General features: G+C 51.7%; 3 protein-coding genes across 4 annotated transcripts; all 3 read right to left on the bottom strand.

Annotated features, from left to right (window-relative positions):
- Positions 1 to 3084: 3084 nt before the first annotated feature.
- On the bottom strand, positions 3085 to 5744 carry NCU05508. Of its 2 annotated transcripts, XM_011396648.1 has the most exons (2): positions 5009 to 5744; positions 3085 to 4744 (listed from the first exon to the last, which is right to left on the bottom strand). In XM_011396648.1, the coding sequence occupies exons 1-2, from the start codon at positions 5270 to 5272 to the stop codon at positions 4010 to 4012; spliced, it is 999 nt and encodes a 332-aa protein (XP_011394950.1). In that variant the 5' UTR covers positions 5273 to 5744; the 3' UTR covers positions 3085 to 4009. The 2 variants fall into 2 exon arrangements, with proteins under 2 accessions (XP_011394950.1, XP_011394949.1); XM_011396647.1 differs by having other exon boundaries at positions 3085 to 5744.
- Positions 5745 to 9998: 4254 nt separating this feature from the next.
- NCU05507 (hypothetical protein) lies at positions 9999 to 11030 on the bottom strand (the record flags this gene model as incomplete). The annotated part of the gene is made up of 4 exons (XM_955376.2): positions 9999 to 10342; positions 10468 to 10512; positions 10752 to 10779; positions 10971 to 11030. The coding sequence occupies 4 exons, from the start codon at positions 11028 to 11030 to the stop codon at positions 9999 to 10001; spliced, it is 477 nt and encodes a 158-aa protein (XP_960469.2).
- Positions 11031 to 15510: 4480 nt separating this feature from the next.
- On the bottom strand, positions 15511 to 15920 carry NCU05506 (hypothetical protein; the record flags this gene model as incomplete). The annotated part of the gene is made up of 2 exons (XM_955375.1): positions 15511 to 15861; positions 15918 to 15920. 2 exons carry the CDS (start codon positions 15918 to 15920, stop codon positions 15511 to 15513), a joined length of 354 nt encoding a protein of 117 aa, XP_960468.1.
- Between the last annotated feature and the right edge of the window lie 498 nt (positions 15921 to 16418).

A 16418-nucleotide genomic window follows, 5' to 3' on the forward strand; every position in this document is an offset into this window, starting at 1 on the left:
GCTGGCTGCCTAATGCTTGGATGACAGTTGTAAGCCATGGCATGATCGAGATGTAGTGTTGAGTGGGAGGGCGAGACATTATTGTAGTCGATGATTGGAGGCTGGAGGAGCAGACCGAGGAAGTGAAGGCTCCAAAATGCTACCCAGCGGCATATTGGTTGCGCACCTGTTCCGCATAGTCGAACTGTAGCGTATCAACAGTATCCTCCACAGTTGTCGTGTGACGTGATACAATGACTGTTGATGGTCGAGTCACAGGAAGTAATGGGACATGATGTGCCTGAACTCGCCAACGGGTACTCTCAATGGCATGGCCAGGTCACTTGCAAGGCGCCGCGCATGCAGCCTGTAAACAGTTTGGATGGTGTATTTGTAGCCTCGCGGAAAGGTCAAGCATGCAGCACTCCTCTTCAACGAGATTGTTTGCACCTCGATTAGATACATAGATGGGTCGTAAAGGGTACTTCGAGAGAGCGCTCGGGAGGTATGAACTAGAGAAAGCAAACTCTTTGTTCGCCCGCCACACTTGTGTCCACGTTACACATGTGTATATTTAAACTGGCGCATCCTCGGACCGGGTTTTGCAGGGACGACACCTTGTTCTACCCACACCCGGACCCCAACGTTTACAGACCAAATTGAACGTTGCTTCGTGCTCGCTCAACGAGATGTCGAGGCATGATCTTCGAACCGTTGCACACAGGGGTCAAAGGCCCTTTGCTCCCTTGTTCTCTGGCCTTCATCCAGGCGGGCTCGCAGCCGTATCGGTCTGTGCTGTCATCAACAGGGTCGGGATTCGGCAGTAAAGTGTCGGCAGACACCCGGCGAAGGAAGCTAAAGCAGGAAGTGGCTGAGCCTGAACCCGTAGAAACACGGGGGACTCGTTCGTTCGACTCGTTCGTTTCCCATGCTTTGACGTCGTACCGAGCTGATATATCAATGTAGTGAGCGGACAACGGCATGCATACCTGTATCCCCAACCCGTGGCTTTGCATGCTCCCGTAGAAGTAGCTAGGGAAGCCTTTCATTCCTATTCATTCCGAGTCCAGCCAGGTGGGGCCTTCATGACACCATTCACACCGCAACGTGAATGTCATCGATTGTAGACAGGCCTAGGGGGAAGCGAGGCGCAGTCGATGATGGAAAGGCTTCGCCTGGTGTTTGTTTTCTGTTTGTGCCCTCCGGTTGAAGGTATTGGTTATCAAACCGCCTCAGGGGAACAAGAAGGGATTGGATCTAAGACAACGAAGACCATGGAAAATTTCGTTCAAGTTTCCATGACAAGACTGAAGTGAGTGGATGCTCAGACAGCGAATAATTTCAAATAAGGAAACCGCAAAGGGAAAGAAGATATCGGCCGTGCACTCCAGAATTGCCCCTCGCTGTGAACTGCAAACAATCCCCCCCCGGGCGGCGCCAGGATCAAGCCTACCCAAAGCGCTGAGAACCTCCTGCGGCCATCTTCTGTGGGCCAGCTCGCCAGCTCCCGCCGCCGCATTCCCCGACCCTGTTCACTCCACTGCTCAAAAACAACCGCAAAAGCCGCCAAAAGGGCCCTGGAGAAAGGAAAGAGAGGAAAGAGCCCTGCGACGACCGACTGGAGCGCGGGGCAGCACACAGTGTTCATCCCATCTTGAGAACTGCAGTGCGAACTTAAAAGTCTGAATTGACAGCCGGGAAGGACCGACCGCACCCCACAGCGGAGCTCTTTCCACACTGGACCCGACGACTATGTAGTGGACACTGGACGGACGTTCTGCACTAGCGTACACTAGTAACACTAGTGCAAGCAGAGATCCACTCTGCCCACTTTGCCGGGAGGGTATCCACTCACCTTCTCCTTCCATCCCGGCTTCCACCTCTCTCTCCTTGCAATTATTGAATTCGCACTTCCAAGGTTTGGGTTCGACTTGCAGCCGATGATGAAAGACATCAGCAATCCAGCCGTGCAAATTTTTACAGCCATGGAAATTCATGTATGGCGATATGTACATATGGAAAATTGAAAAGCAAGCGTCACGTAGTGTACATCGAAAGAAGGCTTTCCATGTTGTCCGTCACAAGGGAGAACAGGGAGGTGAGTGAGTGTGCGGTCTGTAGTGTAGCCTACCGCCCTCCCCTCCGAGGGCGGCCGCCAAGTGTGTGAGCCCGATGTTGCCGATGTTGATCCCTTCGTAGCCTCAAACACCTCGGTGGACCGAGCCCCCCTTCAGTTCGCCGACCACCTCCTCGGGATTGCACTACTCCTCTACACTAACCTCGATCAACAAAAGGGGAAGGAATGAGGTTGTTCAAGGTTGATAGTAGTAATTCCACGGACCGGTGAAGCAGTAAGTGAGCCAACTCTGACACTGATCATATCATTCACAACACAACTTGAATTAGTTCTTCCGCATGCACACATTTTTCCACTCACAGTGCATGACCATTTACCACAACAAGGCTGAGTTATTAAATCAAATTTCCTTGGATGGAAAGCTTCAGATCACCCGTGCGGTTTTTATAAAACAAATTCTTTTTACTTTTTCTTTTTTTTTCTTTTCTTTTCTTTTCCACATTTTTGTAAGGCGGGTGAAAAACAAGGGCAGGAAAGGGGGGGAACTGGAATGTCTAACTCTGACACCCCAGAATTGCTTCTGCCATTCCATGCTCATTTTCCCCCTCCCGTCTGTGACCAAACAGCAGGCGCGCTTCGTAACCGAAACACACACGCGCACCGAATTTTTCTCAAATTGTGACTCGTGCCACTCATACTAGGCGGCTCGGGGGTTCTTGCCTGGTGCATGTGTGTATGTGCGCAAGGAATCACAGAGGTTGTGTGCGCCCTTTACCGCTGTGGTCAAACAGAGATCATGAATCCCATGGAATGGGTCTGGCAAATGAGGCATCATCTTTCACGTTGTAGATTTTCCTAGGGCACGGCATGCCTGCGTGCAATGGTTTGCTACGAACGGCAGCACGGCAGCACAAACGGAATTTCTCGACCTGTGATGAGACGTCACGCCAATCTCCGGGTGTGCGTGACATGAGATTTCACCCGGGTTCACAGACCGTGACGCGACCATTTTGGAACATAACCGAGTTGGACAAGAATCATGTCGAGTTGTGTGTGTGTGTGGTGAATTAATACAAGCTAGCTACATTGTTGGGAGGAGAGGGTTGATGTGACCCTGATACGCTCCTCCATTGCCATTCCTTCTCTATCCATCCGCGTTGACATTCTATTTGTTCCTTCTTGACTTGAAAAGGAAAGAAAAAGTGAAACGTTGGGTATATCCATCCTGTGATCCCCACTGGAACTGATTGTTCGAGAGAAAAAAGAGAAAAAAAAATTAAGAAGAAAAGAGAACAGTGACGGCTCCATGAAATTGTGTGAGCATTGTCATTTAACAACCTGTAAAACAAAAAGCGATCGAAGGCATGACATCACAGCCCAGTGTGATGCGACAGAAAGATAACAAACGCAAACTCGCCAACCCAATTTTTTTGACATCCAAAACCAGAGTGTTTAAACTGAAGTGAAAAAAAAAAGAAAAGATAAAAAAAAAAAAAAAAAAAAAAAAAAACAGAAAAGAATACCACAAACACAGTGATTACATAGGGGGATACTTGATAGAGGTGAAATTTCGTCCTCCGCATAAAACCCATTCAAACTTTTTGAGTTCCTTGCACAACCTAAGTTTCGTGTAATGCAGTTCCTCACTGACTGCTATAAAATCGTCTCCCCATCCATTTCTTTCCTTTGCGTAAAGTTGACTTTGGGCGGGACGTGGTTTTTTTTCATCACGCCGCGCCGCAGAAAAAAAAGCGGTCTTGGGTATCATTGATAGAAAATGGGTGTCGCGTCTGATGACCGCCCCGCTGTTGTTGTTATTGTTCTTGATGTTGTCCTTGTTGTTGTTGTTGTTGTTGTTGTTGCCGTTGCTGCTGGAATTCTCCCCATAATCTTACATCCAATCTTGTCGGAGGGTATATCTTCGAATTATTGAGAGGTGAATATGAGAGGGGATTAAGCGGTCGGGTTACGAAGGATTTCCTCGCAGTTCGCGTCGAAGCGGAGATTCCACAAACGGACCTGGGACATAAACTTCTCCGTCTTATCCAGCTCCCGCTCATATCCAAAAAGCGTGTCGACAAACTCAACGCCAGCGCCCTTGCCGAGCGAAGAGCTCCGTTGCTTGGCAGTAGAGCGAAGCATGGGAGCCTCGCAGGCCTTGAGAAGCTTGCGAAGCTTGTCGGTAAGCCGGTCACCGGCGTCCATGAACTCTTGGAGGATCTCCTTGTTGTCCTTGGAACGGACCTTGTCGATACATTGATCGGCACGCTTGATTTTTCCGGCCAGCTGGATCAGGAGCAGCCACAACTCTCCGGCCATCTCAGAGATAGGAGTAGCGGGGCCATGATGGTAGACAGTCCAGTCATAGATCCATTTGCCAAGGGAGTTGGCATCAAAGACACTCCCAAGCAGCAAGATAGGCTCCTCCGTGGGGTCCCAGTTCTTCAACGAATATCCGGGAGGGATCTTCCAGTTCTTGGCATCTTCCTCGGTCGCCACACGTGTCGGCGGTGGAGGCTTCTTATGGGAGGAGCTAGCTGGCCTGGCTGTCTGGGGGCGCTGGGGGACTGCATGTGATGTGGAACTGCGACGTTGTCCTGCGAGAGGTCTGCGGTCCGTCCGGTCCGAGTCGTACTTGGCGGAAGGAAACGCGGACTCTCTATCATAGTAATCGCGGTGCGGACCGGTCTGTGCATAGTAGTGGTAATCAGTCCCTTGTCCACCAGCATTGACAGTAAAGTAATCCCGAGTGCTGTATCGGTCGAATCTCGATTGGAGCGGCTGCATGTAGGCGAAGCCGTCCATCACCAGCCGGTCCAGCTCGTCTTCGTCGGATTCTCCATGGGAGTCCGAAGCCCGATAATTGTAGGAGTAGGAACTTCGCCGCTCACGCTTGGGGTTGGAGCGAGGGACCGAGAAGCTTTGCTTGCGCGATGACCGCGAGTGACTCACATTGGCAGTGGCATAGTGGCCGTCGCTGGTGTAGCGGGGAGAGAAGGAGCCGCGAGGGCTGCTGTAGGCGCTGGTGTAGCCGCTGACACTGCCGGACCGGAAGTGAGCCCGCGTGGCCGGTCTTTGTGGTCGGGGAGGAAGCTCGGTGAAGTATGCCGGTTGCCGGGGCGAAGGTGTTGTCGAGGCACTGGCGAACCTGTCCTCGTCGTAGTGGGCGTAGACGTCCCGGTACCGGGTAGACTCGTAGGGCGAATAAGCGGCCATGTTGTCGATGATGTCGTTTTCTTTCCAACCAAATGAAATAATCTTTTTCCTGAACCTCAACAGCAACAAGTTGCTAGCTCCTCTTCCCTTTGTTTCAACTGGGATCCTTGCTCTTTATTGCTGCATGTATTTCCCTGACAATCCTGAATCGAAGCAGAAATCGCGCCTGATGTCGTGACGCGGAGGAGATGGAACCCGTCACCTGGGTATGCGGTCGATAGTGAGATGAAGAAAGGAGAAGCGTCGTCTGCTTTCCAACATGTCAAGCGTATGGTGATATGTGTGTCGATGATCCCCGGTGCAGAATTCCTGGGATGATGCAACCAAGTCTAGATCGACCTTGACTGCAAGCGTGTGGATAATTGTGGATCCGGCTGCGCTCCAGATTGGATGACAGCTGGGGAGGATGTCGTGGAAATCCGCGGTTGGAAAGCCGTTGCGGCGGGAAGGCGTGTGAATTGGCAGACAGGAGCCAGAGATGTCACTCAAGAGTGGTGTGAAACGGGTGGTTGGCGAACTTTATAAACTTGAACTGAGCCAAACCGGGCAAGGTGAGAAGCTCCGGCTTCCTTGCGCGGAGAGAGCGGGACGACTTGGCAAGGAGGCTTGCGCCAAGAGTCATAGACCAGGGATGTGAACCAATTCAATTTTTCGAGCCCTGTCGCTCTCTGCAGCTCTGCCCCCGGTTGATGTGGAGGGGGTGTGTCTGTAGATGGGGTACGTAGCCAGCCACGCAGTTGCAGTAGCCTGCTTGGGATTAGTCACTTTTTTCGTGGTGGTGGGAAGACGCTTATGGGCACATTGCCAGAAGGAACCACACCCCCCGACTACGTTCTGTCACACTGTGACTGGATGGCACTGGATTTTGAGCCAGTCATGCATCGATGCGTTACCAGCACTCACTCACTCACTCTCTGTCCGAGACTGCCAAATGCCCGCCTGGAGAGAGAAGAGCCGCTGATAGGACTGGTCTGGCGATGGCCTCTGACTCAATGATGCCGTTGCCTCCTTCAGCTGTCTCCAAAATAGACCGACTGTGTGGGCGACGATAACTCGGATTCGTTGATCGACAGGCAGACTCCAGCGTGCAAAAAAGAAGCACTTCGAAACGTCGTATGCGAAGGAATGGAGCCTGTTGGATCTCTCGCGTGAATCCCTCAACAATCGCCGTCCAATCTACCGGGTTTCGACTTTCCCGGGGGCCCCTGAAATTTGCACAACAAACGCTAAATTGCCCTTGAAGCGCCCCCCGGATTCCTGATGATGGACAGACTCCAGCCCCCAATCCCCTCCAATGCGCGCCGATCGTTGAAGTATAAGCGAGATTGAGACTCGGTCTGAGCGAAGATGCTCAACGTCGCCGCAGGGAGTCACTGGTTGCTTCCAGTATTCACGTCCGTGAAAATTTTTCGCCTTCGTCCTTTACGAAGCTGCCTGGTGTTGCACTCCGGCTCGGATAGAAAGTAGGCAATCAAAGATGTCCAAGAGAGGGAGGGCGCCCGGACACCCGGAATGCTGGGCACCGAGTCGCCGAAGTAGGTAGTTGATTGAATGCAAAGCAAACTGAATATGGATTCGCGATTGGTAAGAATTCTTTAGTTTGGCAGTAGGTTGTACACTGTGGCCAAGACAGGTGTGCGAGTTTTGGTTGACCAACATTCGATCGGGAAACCACTAACCAGACGAGACAAAAAGGTAGAAGGTCCGGGAAATCGATGGAGGTTGAATCCGGCAGGAACGGGGACTTTCTTCGAGATATGTAAGCACAGCAAGGAAGCGCAAGCTGCCATGGCTGCTGACGTTTCTCCGTGTCTCTCGCCTCTTGTGTTTGTCGCCCCTTCCACGGTTGACACATTCATCGTTTAGGAACGGCAGGAGTTCTCCGCCGCAGACAGATGAGCAGCGGGAATTTGGAAGACTTTCCTTGAGCTCACCGTTGATTCCTAAGCATTCAACGAGTTGACGAAAATTGAACGTAAAACTACTACCTCTAGTCTGTCGGATGGGCACGGGCAGCTCTCTTCGAGATGGTGGTTGCAACCATCACGGCAACCACCGTGACCCTTGACCAAAAGAAGCCATCATGTGTACATCAGATGCCTTCCATACAGCATCAACGTCTGAGATGCGCCAAGGCCATCAATTCTTCCACCACAAATGCCAGATTGAGGCGGCCAGATGTACGGCCATGGAGAACGGCCGTCAGCCTTTCCTCGCGTAGCAACGCAGTCAGGCTGAAGTCCAAAGCTCGCCCCAGACTCCTCCCCAGTTTGCCCTTGTGCTTGCGAGTGTTCGTCTGCACGTGGCTGGCCTGCATGCCCCCAAAACCACATGCATGTGTATCCCCCCCCACCGCTCAGTCTTGTTTCCTGCTAACCTTTTGTGGCCAATGTATGGAACAAATATTGAAGCTACCATGCTCTACCTGCTTGTTCGATTTACTGTGTAGTATGCCGTATCTACAGTGCTGAAATTGACAGATATGGTACTAGTAGCTCGATCAACCTTCAATGGTCCAGTCGCCGCTAGTCCAGCCTCCCTCTTGAATTCAGAAGCTATCTCGGTTGGCTGACATCTCGGCGCAAGAGCTCTCTTCCCTGTTTCATAGCTGTTACCGTGTGCTCTGTGCACGCATCTCATTCCATGGGGTTTGTGTGAACAAGAGAGCACTCTTAGCCAGGAGCCCTCCTCCTTGTGGCGAATAATCAACGACGGGGAAGCACGGGAGGTAATCCTTGCGACTTACACGGCACCAGTGTTGATCTCCCCTGAGTACACTACCTTAAATGTGATGGAGTTTTGCTCTATCGTCGAGGAGCGACGAATAGGAAGTGTTCCCCTTGACTGCACTCCGTGATCAGCTGAAGGACCCAGGGGCCTGAAGCTCGGCACTAACCCAGCTGGAAGTACAACATGAGCCTCACTGAGGACCGGATGTGGTTGGCCCTCAACCCGAACCTTTTGATCTTCGTCTAGCGCAGTTTTGGGACCCGTGTATCGCTGGAGCCACGGATATGACAGAGCTTGCCCCGTATCCCGCTGTCGTGTTGACGCTAACCGTGACGCTTCGGCATCAGACTTTCACAATCGAACACCTAGGTACCTCTACGCCATTCACAACGCTCCCGGTGAACAAGTCGCAACACACTCACCGAACAGAGTGCACTTCTCCCAAACGAGGAAGACGCTGCTATTCCCCAGAAAAGAGCATGCTTCCTCAAGGCGAGCACCATAATGTCTTCCAACCTCCAGTCCATCCATTACCCTAATTTCCTTCCAAGGTGTGGCATGATTCCACCAAGGCCTTGCTGTCAGGCCTGTAGACCATACAGTGCATTGCTACGGTCGGCTCTGTTCAACGTCAACGGCATTGCGACCACAGGTGAGGGCCATTTTCTCGTGGTGGACATGTGTACCTCTCTGCGGCCTGTTACACATGGGCTTTGCTATTCGCTGCACACCTTGCTGATGCACACCTTGCTGATGATGCTCACCTTATCCCCGGCCTGGTGGTCGGCTCTTGGAAACCACACGCCCCTCCCCTGTGCTTGAACATCAATTCCGCATGGTGATTTTTCCGGAGGCTTTTCCCATTAACCCTGGCTCAACATGCCACACACCCCAGCGACTTGGTTTCTTTTTCGACAAAAACACAGAAAAGGTTTTTCAGAGTTTGATTACGAGGAGGTGTGCTTCATTCCAATTCCCAAGTTTGAAGGAAATGATCAAAGTCCTGCGCACGATATGGATGATGGGGCAATTGAAGACTCTTATCAGTGTCCATCATTTGTCCTATCAACAAGGTGACTCACACACCACATTGTTATTGAGCAGTTTGTCGATGATGTACGCCGTATGCTCTGCTGCCCTACTGATGGCGCCTGGGTAGGTATTGTTTGCTGCGTTGATGTCCAATGTCGAGAGAGGGCTGTCGCCGATGGTGCTTGGGTTGTTAGCCAATAGCTTACTATCCCGAGCCGGTCTTTGATGCAGGTCTGGTTGGTTCCTGCTCCCGATTGGAGGTGAGCTTTTCTCAACGGGTAGTCGTCCCAGAAAACGAACTACAAGTGCATACATAGGTATTCGGAATTCTCATTGCCAAGATCCTTACACTAGTGTAGTGTACAAGTGGAAGCCAGGGCAGGCTAAGCCAAATACGAGGATGAATGACACCTCGACACCATGCCGTTTTCTCGAAACCTTTTTTTCACTTGGACGAGAATATGCAGAAACTTTGCAGATTTATATATGGCAATGCATTGCTCACCACGTCACCGGCTTTGGCGTCCGTCCGTCGTTGCAGTCATCCTTCTCGGTCATGTCTCTTCACCGATAGTTCCAACGGCGGTCGCATGGCGATAGTACATAACTGCAAGCAGTCTGTCACAAAAGCGCAGACTCGGCTGCACTGCACGTGCGTGTTGGGCCCAACAAGAAGCCAGAAAGCGGGTTTGCGCGGCAGCATCTCATACGTCCTAGCGAGGAGGTTGCTTGTCGAGTCAGTCCGCCGGTGGAGTGCAAGCAGAACACGGGAGTCGCACCCTCGAGGTGCCATGCCAATGCCGCCGTGCCGCCGTGCCGCCGTGCCAATGCCATGGGTTCCCTTCCCGATCCACAGAAGGAGTCAGGATGAGGCCCAAGTTGTAGCCAGTTCGCGCCCCGCGGGATAGTCGACGACATCGTGTTCGAAGGCGCTTGTGCGAATGCTACCCGTCGTCGTCGTCGTTCACCGCCAAAAACGGAAGCAAGCGAACCGGGCGCTGTAGGCGGCCAGGGTTCGAAAGGCGTAAAGGCTACACGTGTTCTGGAAGACCGCCTCCTCAAACTCCGCTCTCCTAGTGGGAAGCGTGTCGCATGTGAAGCTAAATCTGTGGAGAAGTTCGTCTTCGGAGCATCCGTAGAATCCAGTCGGTGTTCTGGTGAAAGATTTCATTTCCGATCCCAAAGATGGCGCTGTGTTGTGTTGTACAAGGGTCTTTTCGTATGGCCATGTGCGGGTGTGGGCGTGTGTAATCGGGTCAGGTTGGGCTATCCCCGAGACTCGCCGACTACCTAGGTAAATCGCGTCGTCTATGAAGCCTGTACAGGTAGAATGATTGAGTCAATGGCGGAGGGCGGCCTCTGAGTCCAGGAAAGTGTTCCGAGGCAAATAAGGTACACTGAACGTATATTGGATACGAGAATCCGGGCCTCACTCGTTCCATTTTTCTCGTCGGGGCTCAAGTCGATGAATGCTCCGACTGTAAGTAAGGTAGTGGTCTGTCGTTAATCTTCGTGATCGTACAGTGAGACTTGCGGCCCTGCTCGCTGATTTTGCACTACAGCACACACTGTATTTCACTGTAGTGACGACTGGACAAGTCATTCCTAGCTCCACTCAGCAGATCCGACGAGCTGGATCTACACTAGACACAAGCCACACAAGAACGCTGTGCAAGTCGTGTGGCAAGTGAAGCTGCACAGCCACCCCCGGACGCACCTTCCGCGGAAACGTTCCTAGTACTTACCTAGTTCTGGAACTCCAATTGTCCGATGTCCGACGACACCTTGTCAACGACATTCTGAGGAGCCAAATGCAAATGGTTCTCGACTCACCCATCCTTGCGCTCGGGAGCACACGCCATCAAAGCGGTTTATATTACTGCAATTAGCCATTCGTCAACATCTTCTTGTCCCTTACTATTTGTTAACGACACACCTTCTGGCCCATTCTTCTGTGGCCACTTGGCCGCTCTTCTTGCCTTCCCTTATTCGTCATTGGTAAAGCCGAAGCCGTATACTCCTATCGCGAGGCCTCCAATCTCTCAACGGCAGCGGCGACTGGATACATCTAGTCGGCCCCCTCGGCACTTTGGCGAACCAAGAACCCAGACCCCGACCTGGATGGATGACCGGGCAGTGGCGTGGATGTGGAGCGTATGAGGCAGACAGGTGTTGTGCTTCTCCTACCAACTGGGCTTCCCATGTCTGTTATCGCCGAGTGGTGGTAATAGCCGCGTCTCAAGCACACAGTGGCTCATCAACACAAGCATGTGCCACAAGAAACGAACTCGACCGGGGCTCAACCGGGCCTATCACGCCGTCTCAGCCTATGTGCCGCCGCTCGTTGATAATGGGAGACGAGACCGAACAGTTTGGCACTCTGCCTTTCGCATCGTCCAACACCACCGTCTGACCAATGAGTCTCTCCTGCCCATCCTCAGCGAACATCCTCCGTCGCTTGATGGTTCCGCTAGGAGTCTGCTAGTTCGGCACTGATGGGCAAGCCGCCCTCGTCATCACTGTCCCTGGAAATACCACCCTGGGGTGTCTATCGTGCAAGATCGTCACCCAGGTAACAATAGTATGTCCCGTGGCCAGGGAGTTGCCGCAGCTCGTTCCTGCGTTCTTACCGAGTCAGTCTCCTGTAATTGGAGGCTTGTTGGCTGGTGGACAACTGGCCTTATGCGTGGTGCTGTCATTACTTCGACGATACTGGGCGGCCTGTTTGTGCTGGCTGCCTTATATCGTATGGGAAGCCATGATATCCGCTCCTGTTGTCGAAAGCGGCGGCCGAGTGGCGTCATTACGCGTTTCTTCGACCTATCCCGATCGAGAGAACACTGCAAGATACCCATACCCATTGCTCTTTTCCTTCGAGTGTTGAGGTAACCAGCAGATTTTGAGCAGTGACCTCTTCAATTCCATAAGCTGCTCAATCTCTGCAATAGTAATCATTCAACCCCGGCATGCGTGCTTTGGGTGTACGCTCACACCCGTCATCCCATAACGCCACAAATCCCAACAGTGCTTCCGAGGTCGTGCATAAGTATGGGTAAGCACATACCGGATGCCGTGGTACAAGGTCGGTAGCCTCATTTATTTACAATCAACGAATATTCTTCATTGTTCTCAACCTTTAAACTGTATGCCATGCAGGTAGTTTACCTGCGATGCTAGGAACCACGCATCCGTCATCTCAAGCAGAGCAGTCCCGTTTCCATAACACTCTTTGTTGGCTTGGCTCGATTCCCTTATATCTAGAGGTGTCTTACACTACCGAAGTTTGTGTCCCCATGAGTGCATGTATGGCTGTCAGCTTGTGGTCGAGGACAATGTGTGTTCCATAATCATTTCCTTTGCAATTGTCATCAACATTCCCATTGACATTCTGAGGTGTCCCGCGGGTGGGCTTCGATGTGTAGCTGGTTCTGACATCCCCGAAACCTGTACTGTGACTTTCTCCAATATCACGAACCAACCCATCTTCAGTTGCCAGCCATATCACTACAATCCGTTTGATCGTGGCCGCCTCTCAAACCCTGAGCAGCTTTTGGACTTCAGTCTAGTTCTCTGGGATTGAAGGATGTTAGCACAAGCGCCTCTGATAGCACAGGCAGCAAAAGTTCATCGAATGTTCAAGTTGTTCAGATTGGTGGATGTGATTTTTTACATTGTTATATGTCCACATTGGATGTTCAGAGATTTCAATCATCATACTATGAGAACTTAACGAAACAGAAAGAAAAGCAGCCACTGTACCTGGTCATTAGCCATGCTCAAAGGGCAGAGTTCCCCAGAAGCAGTCGTGGCACCGGCTCTCAACCCAACCCGCCTTCCATGCCGAACATTTCAGAATGACCTCAGATCACCGGTAATCTCTCCGAGTACGCAAGAGAACACAAGTGTTGCAACCTGCATTGTACTTCAGAGACAAGGAGGCTTCATCACAGGTAGCATCACCCTTCTTCGTCCTGTTACTTCCCCTAGAAAGATCACAACCCCCAGTGTTCCTGAGGTGACAGCACCGGAGGAAACGCGCAACCAACCCTGGTGCTGCACCTGAATAATCTCATCCCACGCACAATCTCAGTTCGACGACGCAAGTGGTCTTTCATCATTGATTGTGTTATTCGTCCCCTCATAGAACCACCCGCAGACCATTAGGCTGTACTGCTTGCTTCACCGAGGTACCGCGTAACCGCCTCAGTTCATATACGTCGTCTTGGTCAATCCCTCGTCGGTCGTCTTAGTGAACTCATCATCGGCGGCCCCCCGTCGTCATGAATCAAGGGAAGGAAAGGAGGTGAGCGCGAACAAAAGAAAACGTGAAGTGTTATGGTCACAGGGGATTATAACACGGGGACATGAAGCAAGCAGTACTGTGTGCCGGGGACGTGTACATGGAAGGGAGTGTTTCCCAGGCGCACCGAGGCACTGGTTCCAATTCCTACCCTATTCATGCGGCGACAAAGCGATCCGCCATGTTCACGTCACCCGGCGGTGCTTTGGAAATGCAAACGCGAAAGCCAGGATGGGATCATCGTCAGCGCACGGCAGCCCAACTACCAAACCTGGCTTCTTCCATGTGGAATGGGAAAACAAACTGTGAGCAATGTTGGCGTTTGTTGGGTAGGTAAGAATGAAGTAAATGGAGAGAGGGCTTACCAAACAAGCAAAAGAGAAGACAGCAAAAAAAAGAAAAGAAAGACAGCAAAAAACATAGGAGAAAGACCACAAGAGAAAGGAGGAAAAGACAACAAGAAAAATATATGAAAGACATGAAGGAAAAGAAAGAAAAGACAGAAAAAACAAAGAAGATGAGGAGCACATATACGAAGACCCCCAGTTGCGGACATCCCCCAGTTGGTACGAAATGGAAATCGGTATCCCCCAGTTGCAAACATCCCCCAGCAGGTCACCGCGGAGAGGTGTCCAGGACGAACCCAGACAACCCCCCCCCGCAGCTTGGTTATGTTTGTCCACTTGGACAACAAAGTCAACCCGCCCGTCAGCTAGACCACTTGGTTTACCAGCCGCTTGGCTGGTGGTGCACTTGACACCAAGCATCATTCAGGAACCCGTCAGCCAGAGACACTTGTCTCTGCTGGCACTTGCCAGTGGCGCACTTGCTAACCAAACTTCACCCGGGGGACGAAACACAAGGGAACAACCCGTCAGCTAGACCACTCGGTTTACCGCCACTTGACGGTGGTGCACTTGTCACCAAGCATCATTCGGGATAAAAGATGAAACCCTCCGCCAGAGGCACATGCGACTGCTGGCACTTGCCAGTGGCGCACTCGCTAACCAAACTTCATCGGGGGAAGGGGATCGCGCACCGCGGAGAGGTGCCCAGGACAAACCCAGACAGCCTCCCCGCAGCCCCCTGATGTACAAGGACACCAAGGAACCACCCGTCAGCTAGACCACTCGGTTTACCACCACTTGGCAGTGGTGCACTTGTCACCAAGCATCATCCGGTAACTGAACCCTCGGCCAGAGGCACTTGCCTCTGCTGAGATGACACTTGTCAGAGCTCAGTGGCGCACTCGCTAACCAAACTTCACTGGGGAAAACACAAGGAAAATATCATAACCCCTCCGCCAGACCACTCGGTTTACCGGCCTAGCCGGTGGTGCACTTGACACCAGACATCATCGGGGGAAAGAAAAGGACACAGGAAAAGATCGTAACCCGTCAACTAGACCACTCGGTTTACCGGCCTAGCCGGTGGTGCACTTGTCACCAAGTATCATTCGGAACAAAGGCCCTCGGCCACAGGCACTGCCTGTGCCATCACTTGATGGTGGCGCACTGGCAGCCAAACTTCATCGGGCAAAACACAAGAAAAAGGAAAGGAATACTGGTGCCCTCGGCCACAGGCACTGCCTGTGCCATCGCTTGATGGTGGCGCACTCGCAACCAAACTTCATCGGGCAGAAAGGAGAACGTTGAAGATGACACATGGGGTGAAGAAACAGAGATGAAGGAGGCACAACAGGAAGGAGAGACATGAAATGAAGAGGAAACATGAGATAAGTATGAGCCGCGACCATGAGACCAAACAAGAAGGAGACAAGATATGAAAACTAACAAACATAAAATTGAAGGGACAAAGACAAAAAGAAACGAACACACACACCTAGAATCCCCCAGTTCCGACCACGGGGAGATGCCCAGGAACACAAGTGTGAACCCGGACAGCCCCCCCGCAGTGCACGATGTCCACCACCTTCCAAACTTTCCCGTCAGAATGACAATTTTTTCCTTCAGGTTTCAGGACATGTAAAATGAAGATATTGTGTTTTCATCACTCGGGAAGATCAAGAAAGAAGATCTGCCAACCCCACAAACGCAGCCGTTGACGACCGCGGAGAGGTGCCCAGGAAAACACACAAGTGTGAACCCGGACAACCTCCCCGCAGCCCCTCAATGTTCAAGAGCCACCAAGAACACCGAGGAACCGCCCCCCTCAGTCATGTCCCGTCCAAATTGGCAATGACAAGAGGAGGACCCCCAGGAACCCACTGCCCACTGTATATGTCTGTTGTGTCGACCGGACTGGACTGCCAGCGCCACCTGGCGCCGGTGATGTGTCTTGAAAACCCGCCCAAGGAGCAAGCTCCCCTGTACCCCCCAGCAGGTTGCGAAGCTGCTGAAGGCCCGCCCACAGAATGTGTTTTCAAGATGTTGTGTGTTGGTGATGTCGAGAGTTGTTGATGTGTTAGTGTTAGATGATGCCCACCCAGGAGGTTGCCAAGCTCCCCCCCAAGTGCCGAAGCACAAGGAGTCCCGCCGCGCATCATGAGAATGTATTGTGAGAAGTCCTGATTGATGATGGTTAGCTGAAGCACATTGATGGAGACGACTGAAATGAACTTACCATGTGTGAGTGAAGATGATGAAGAATGAAAGATGAAGAGATGGAGCAGACGATGTTGATGATGGATGACTGAAGACAGCGAAATTAGCAACGGCCGCGACGATGGATCGAAGATGATGAACAGATGATGTTGATGTGAGCCTCAGATATGTGTGCTAGGTTTTGATTTGTTCGTCACGGGCGCGATGGCCTTGGAACAATGAATAATGACAAGGTTTTATATCATCATTGGCAATATGGTGATGCGTAAGTGAAGCAAAGGAGGGTTGGCTTACCAGTGTTGATGAAGGAAGACGGAGAAGAAGGAAGACAATTATGACAAAGAAAGAAGGTGATGAAGAAGGAGGAAGATGAAGAAGGAGGAAGATGAAGAAGGAGGAAGATGAAGAAGGAGGAAGATGAAGAAGGAGGAAGATGATGATGGAGGAACATGAAGATGATGATGGAGGAAGATGATGATGATGAAGGTGAGGTGTGATGGAGGAAGATGATGATGATGAA

This window comes from Neurospora crassa, linkage group VI, assembly GCF_000182925.2.
Source record: "Neurospora crassa OR74A linkage group VI, whole genome shotgun sequence".
NCBI classification, from domain to species: Eukaryota; Fungi; Ascomycota; class Sordariomycetes; order Sordariales; family Sordariaceae; genus Neurospora; species Neurospora crassa.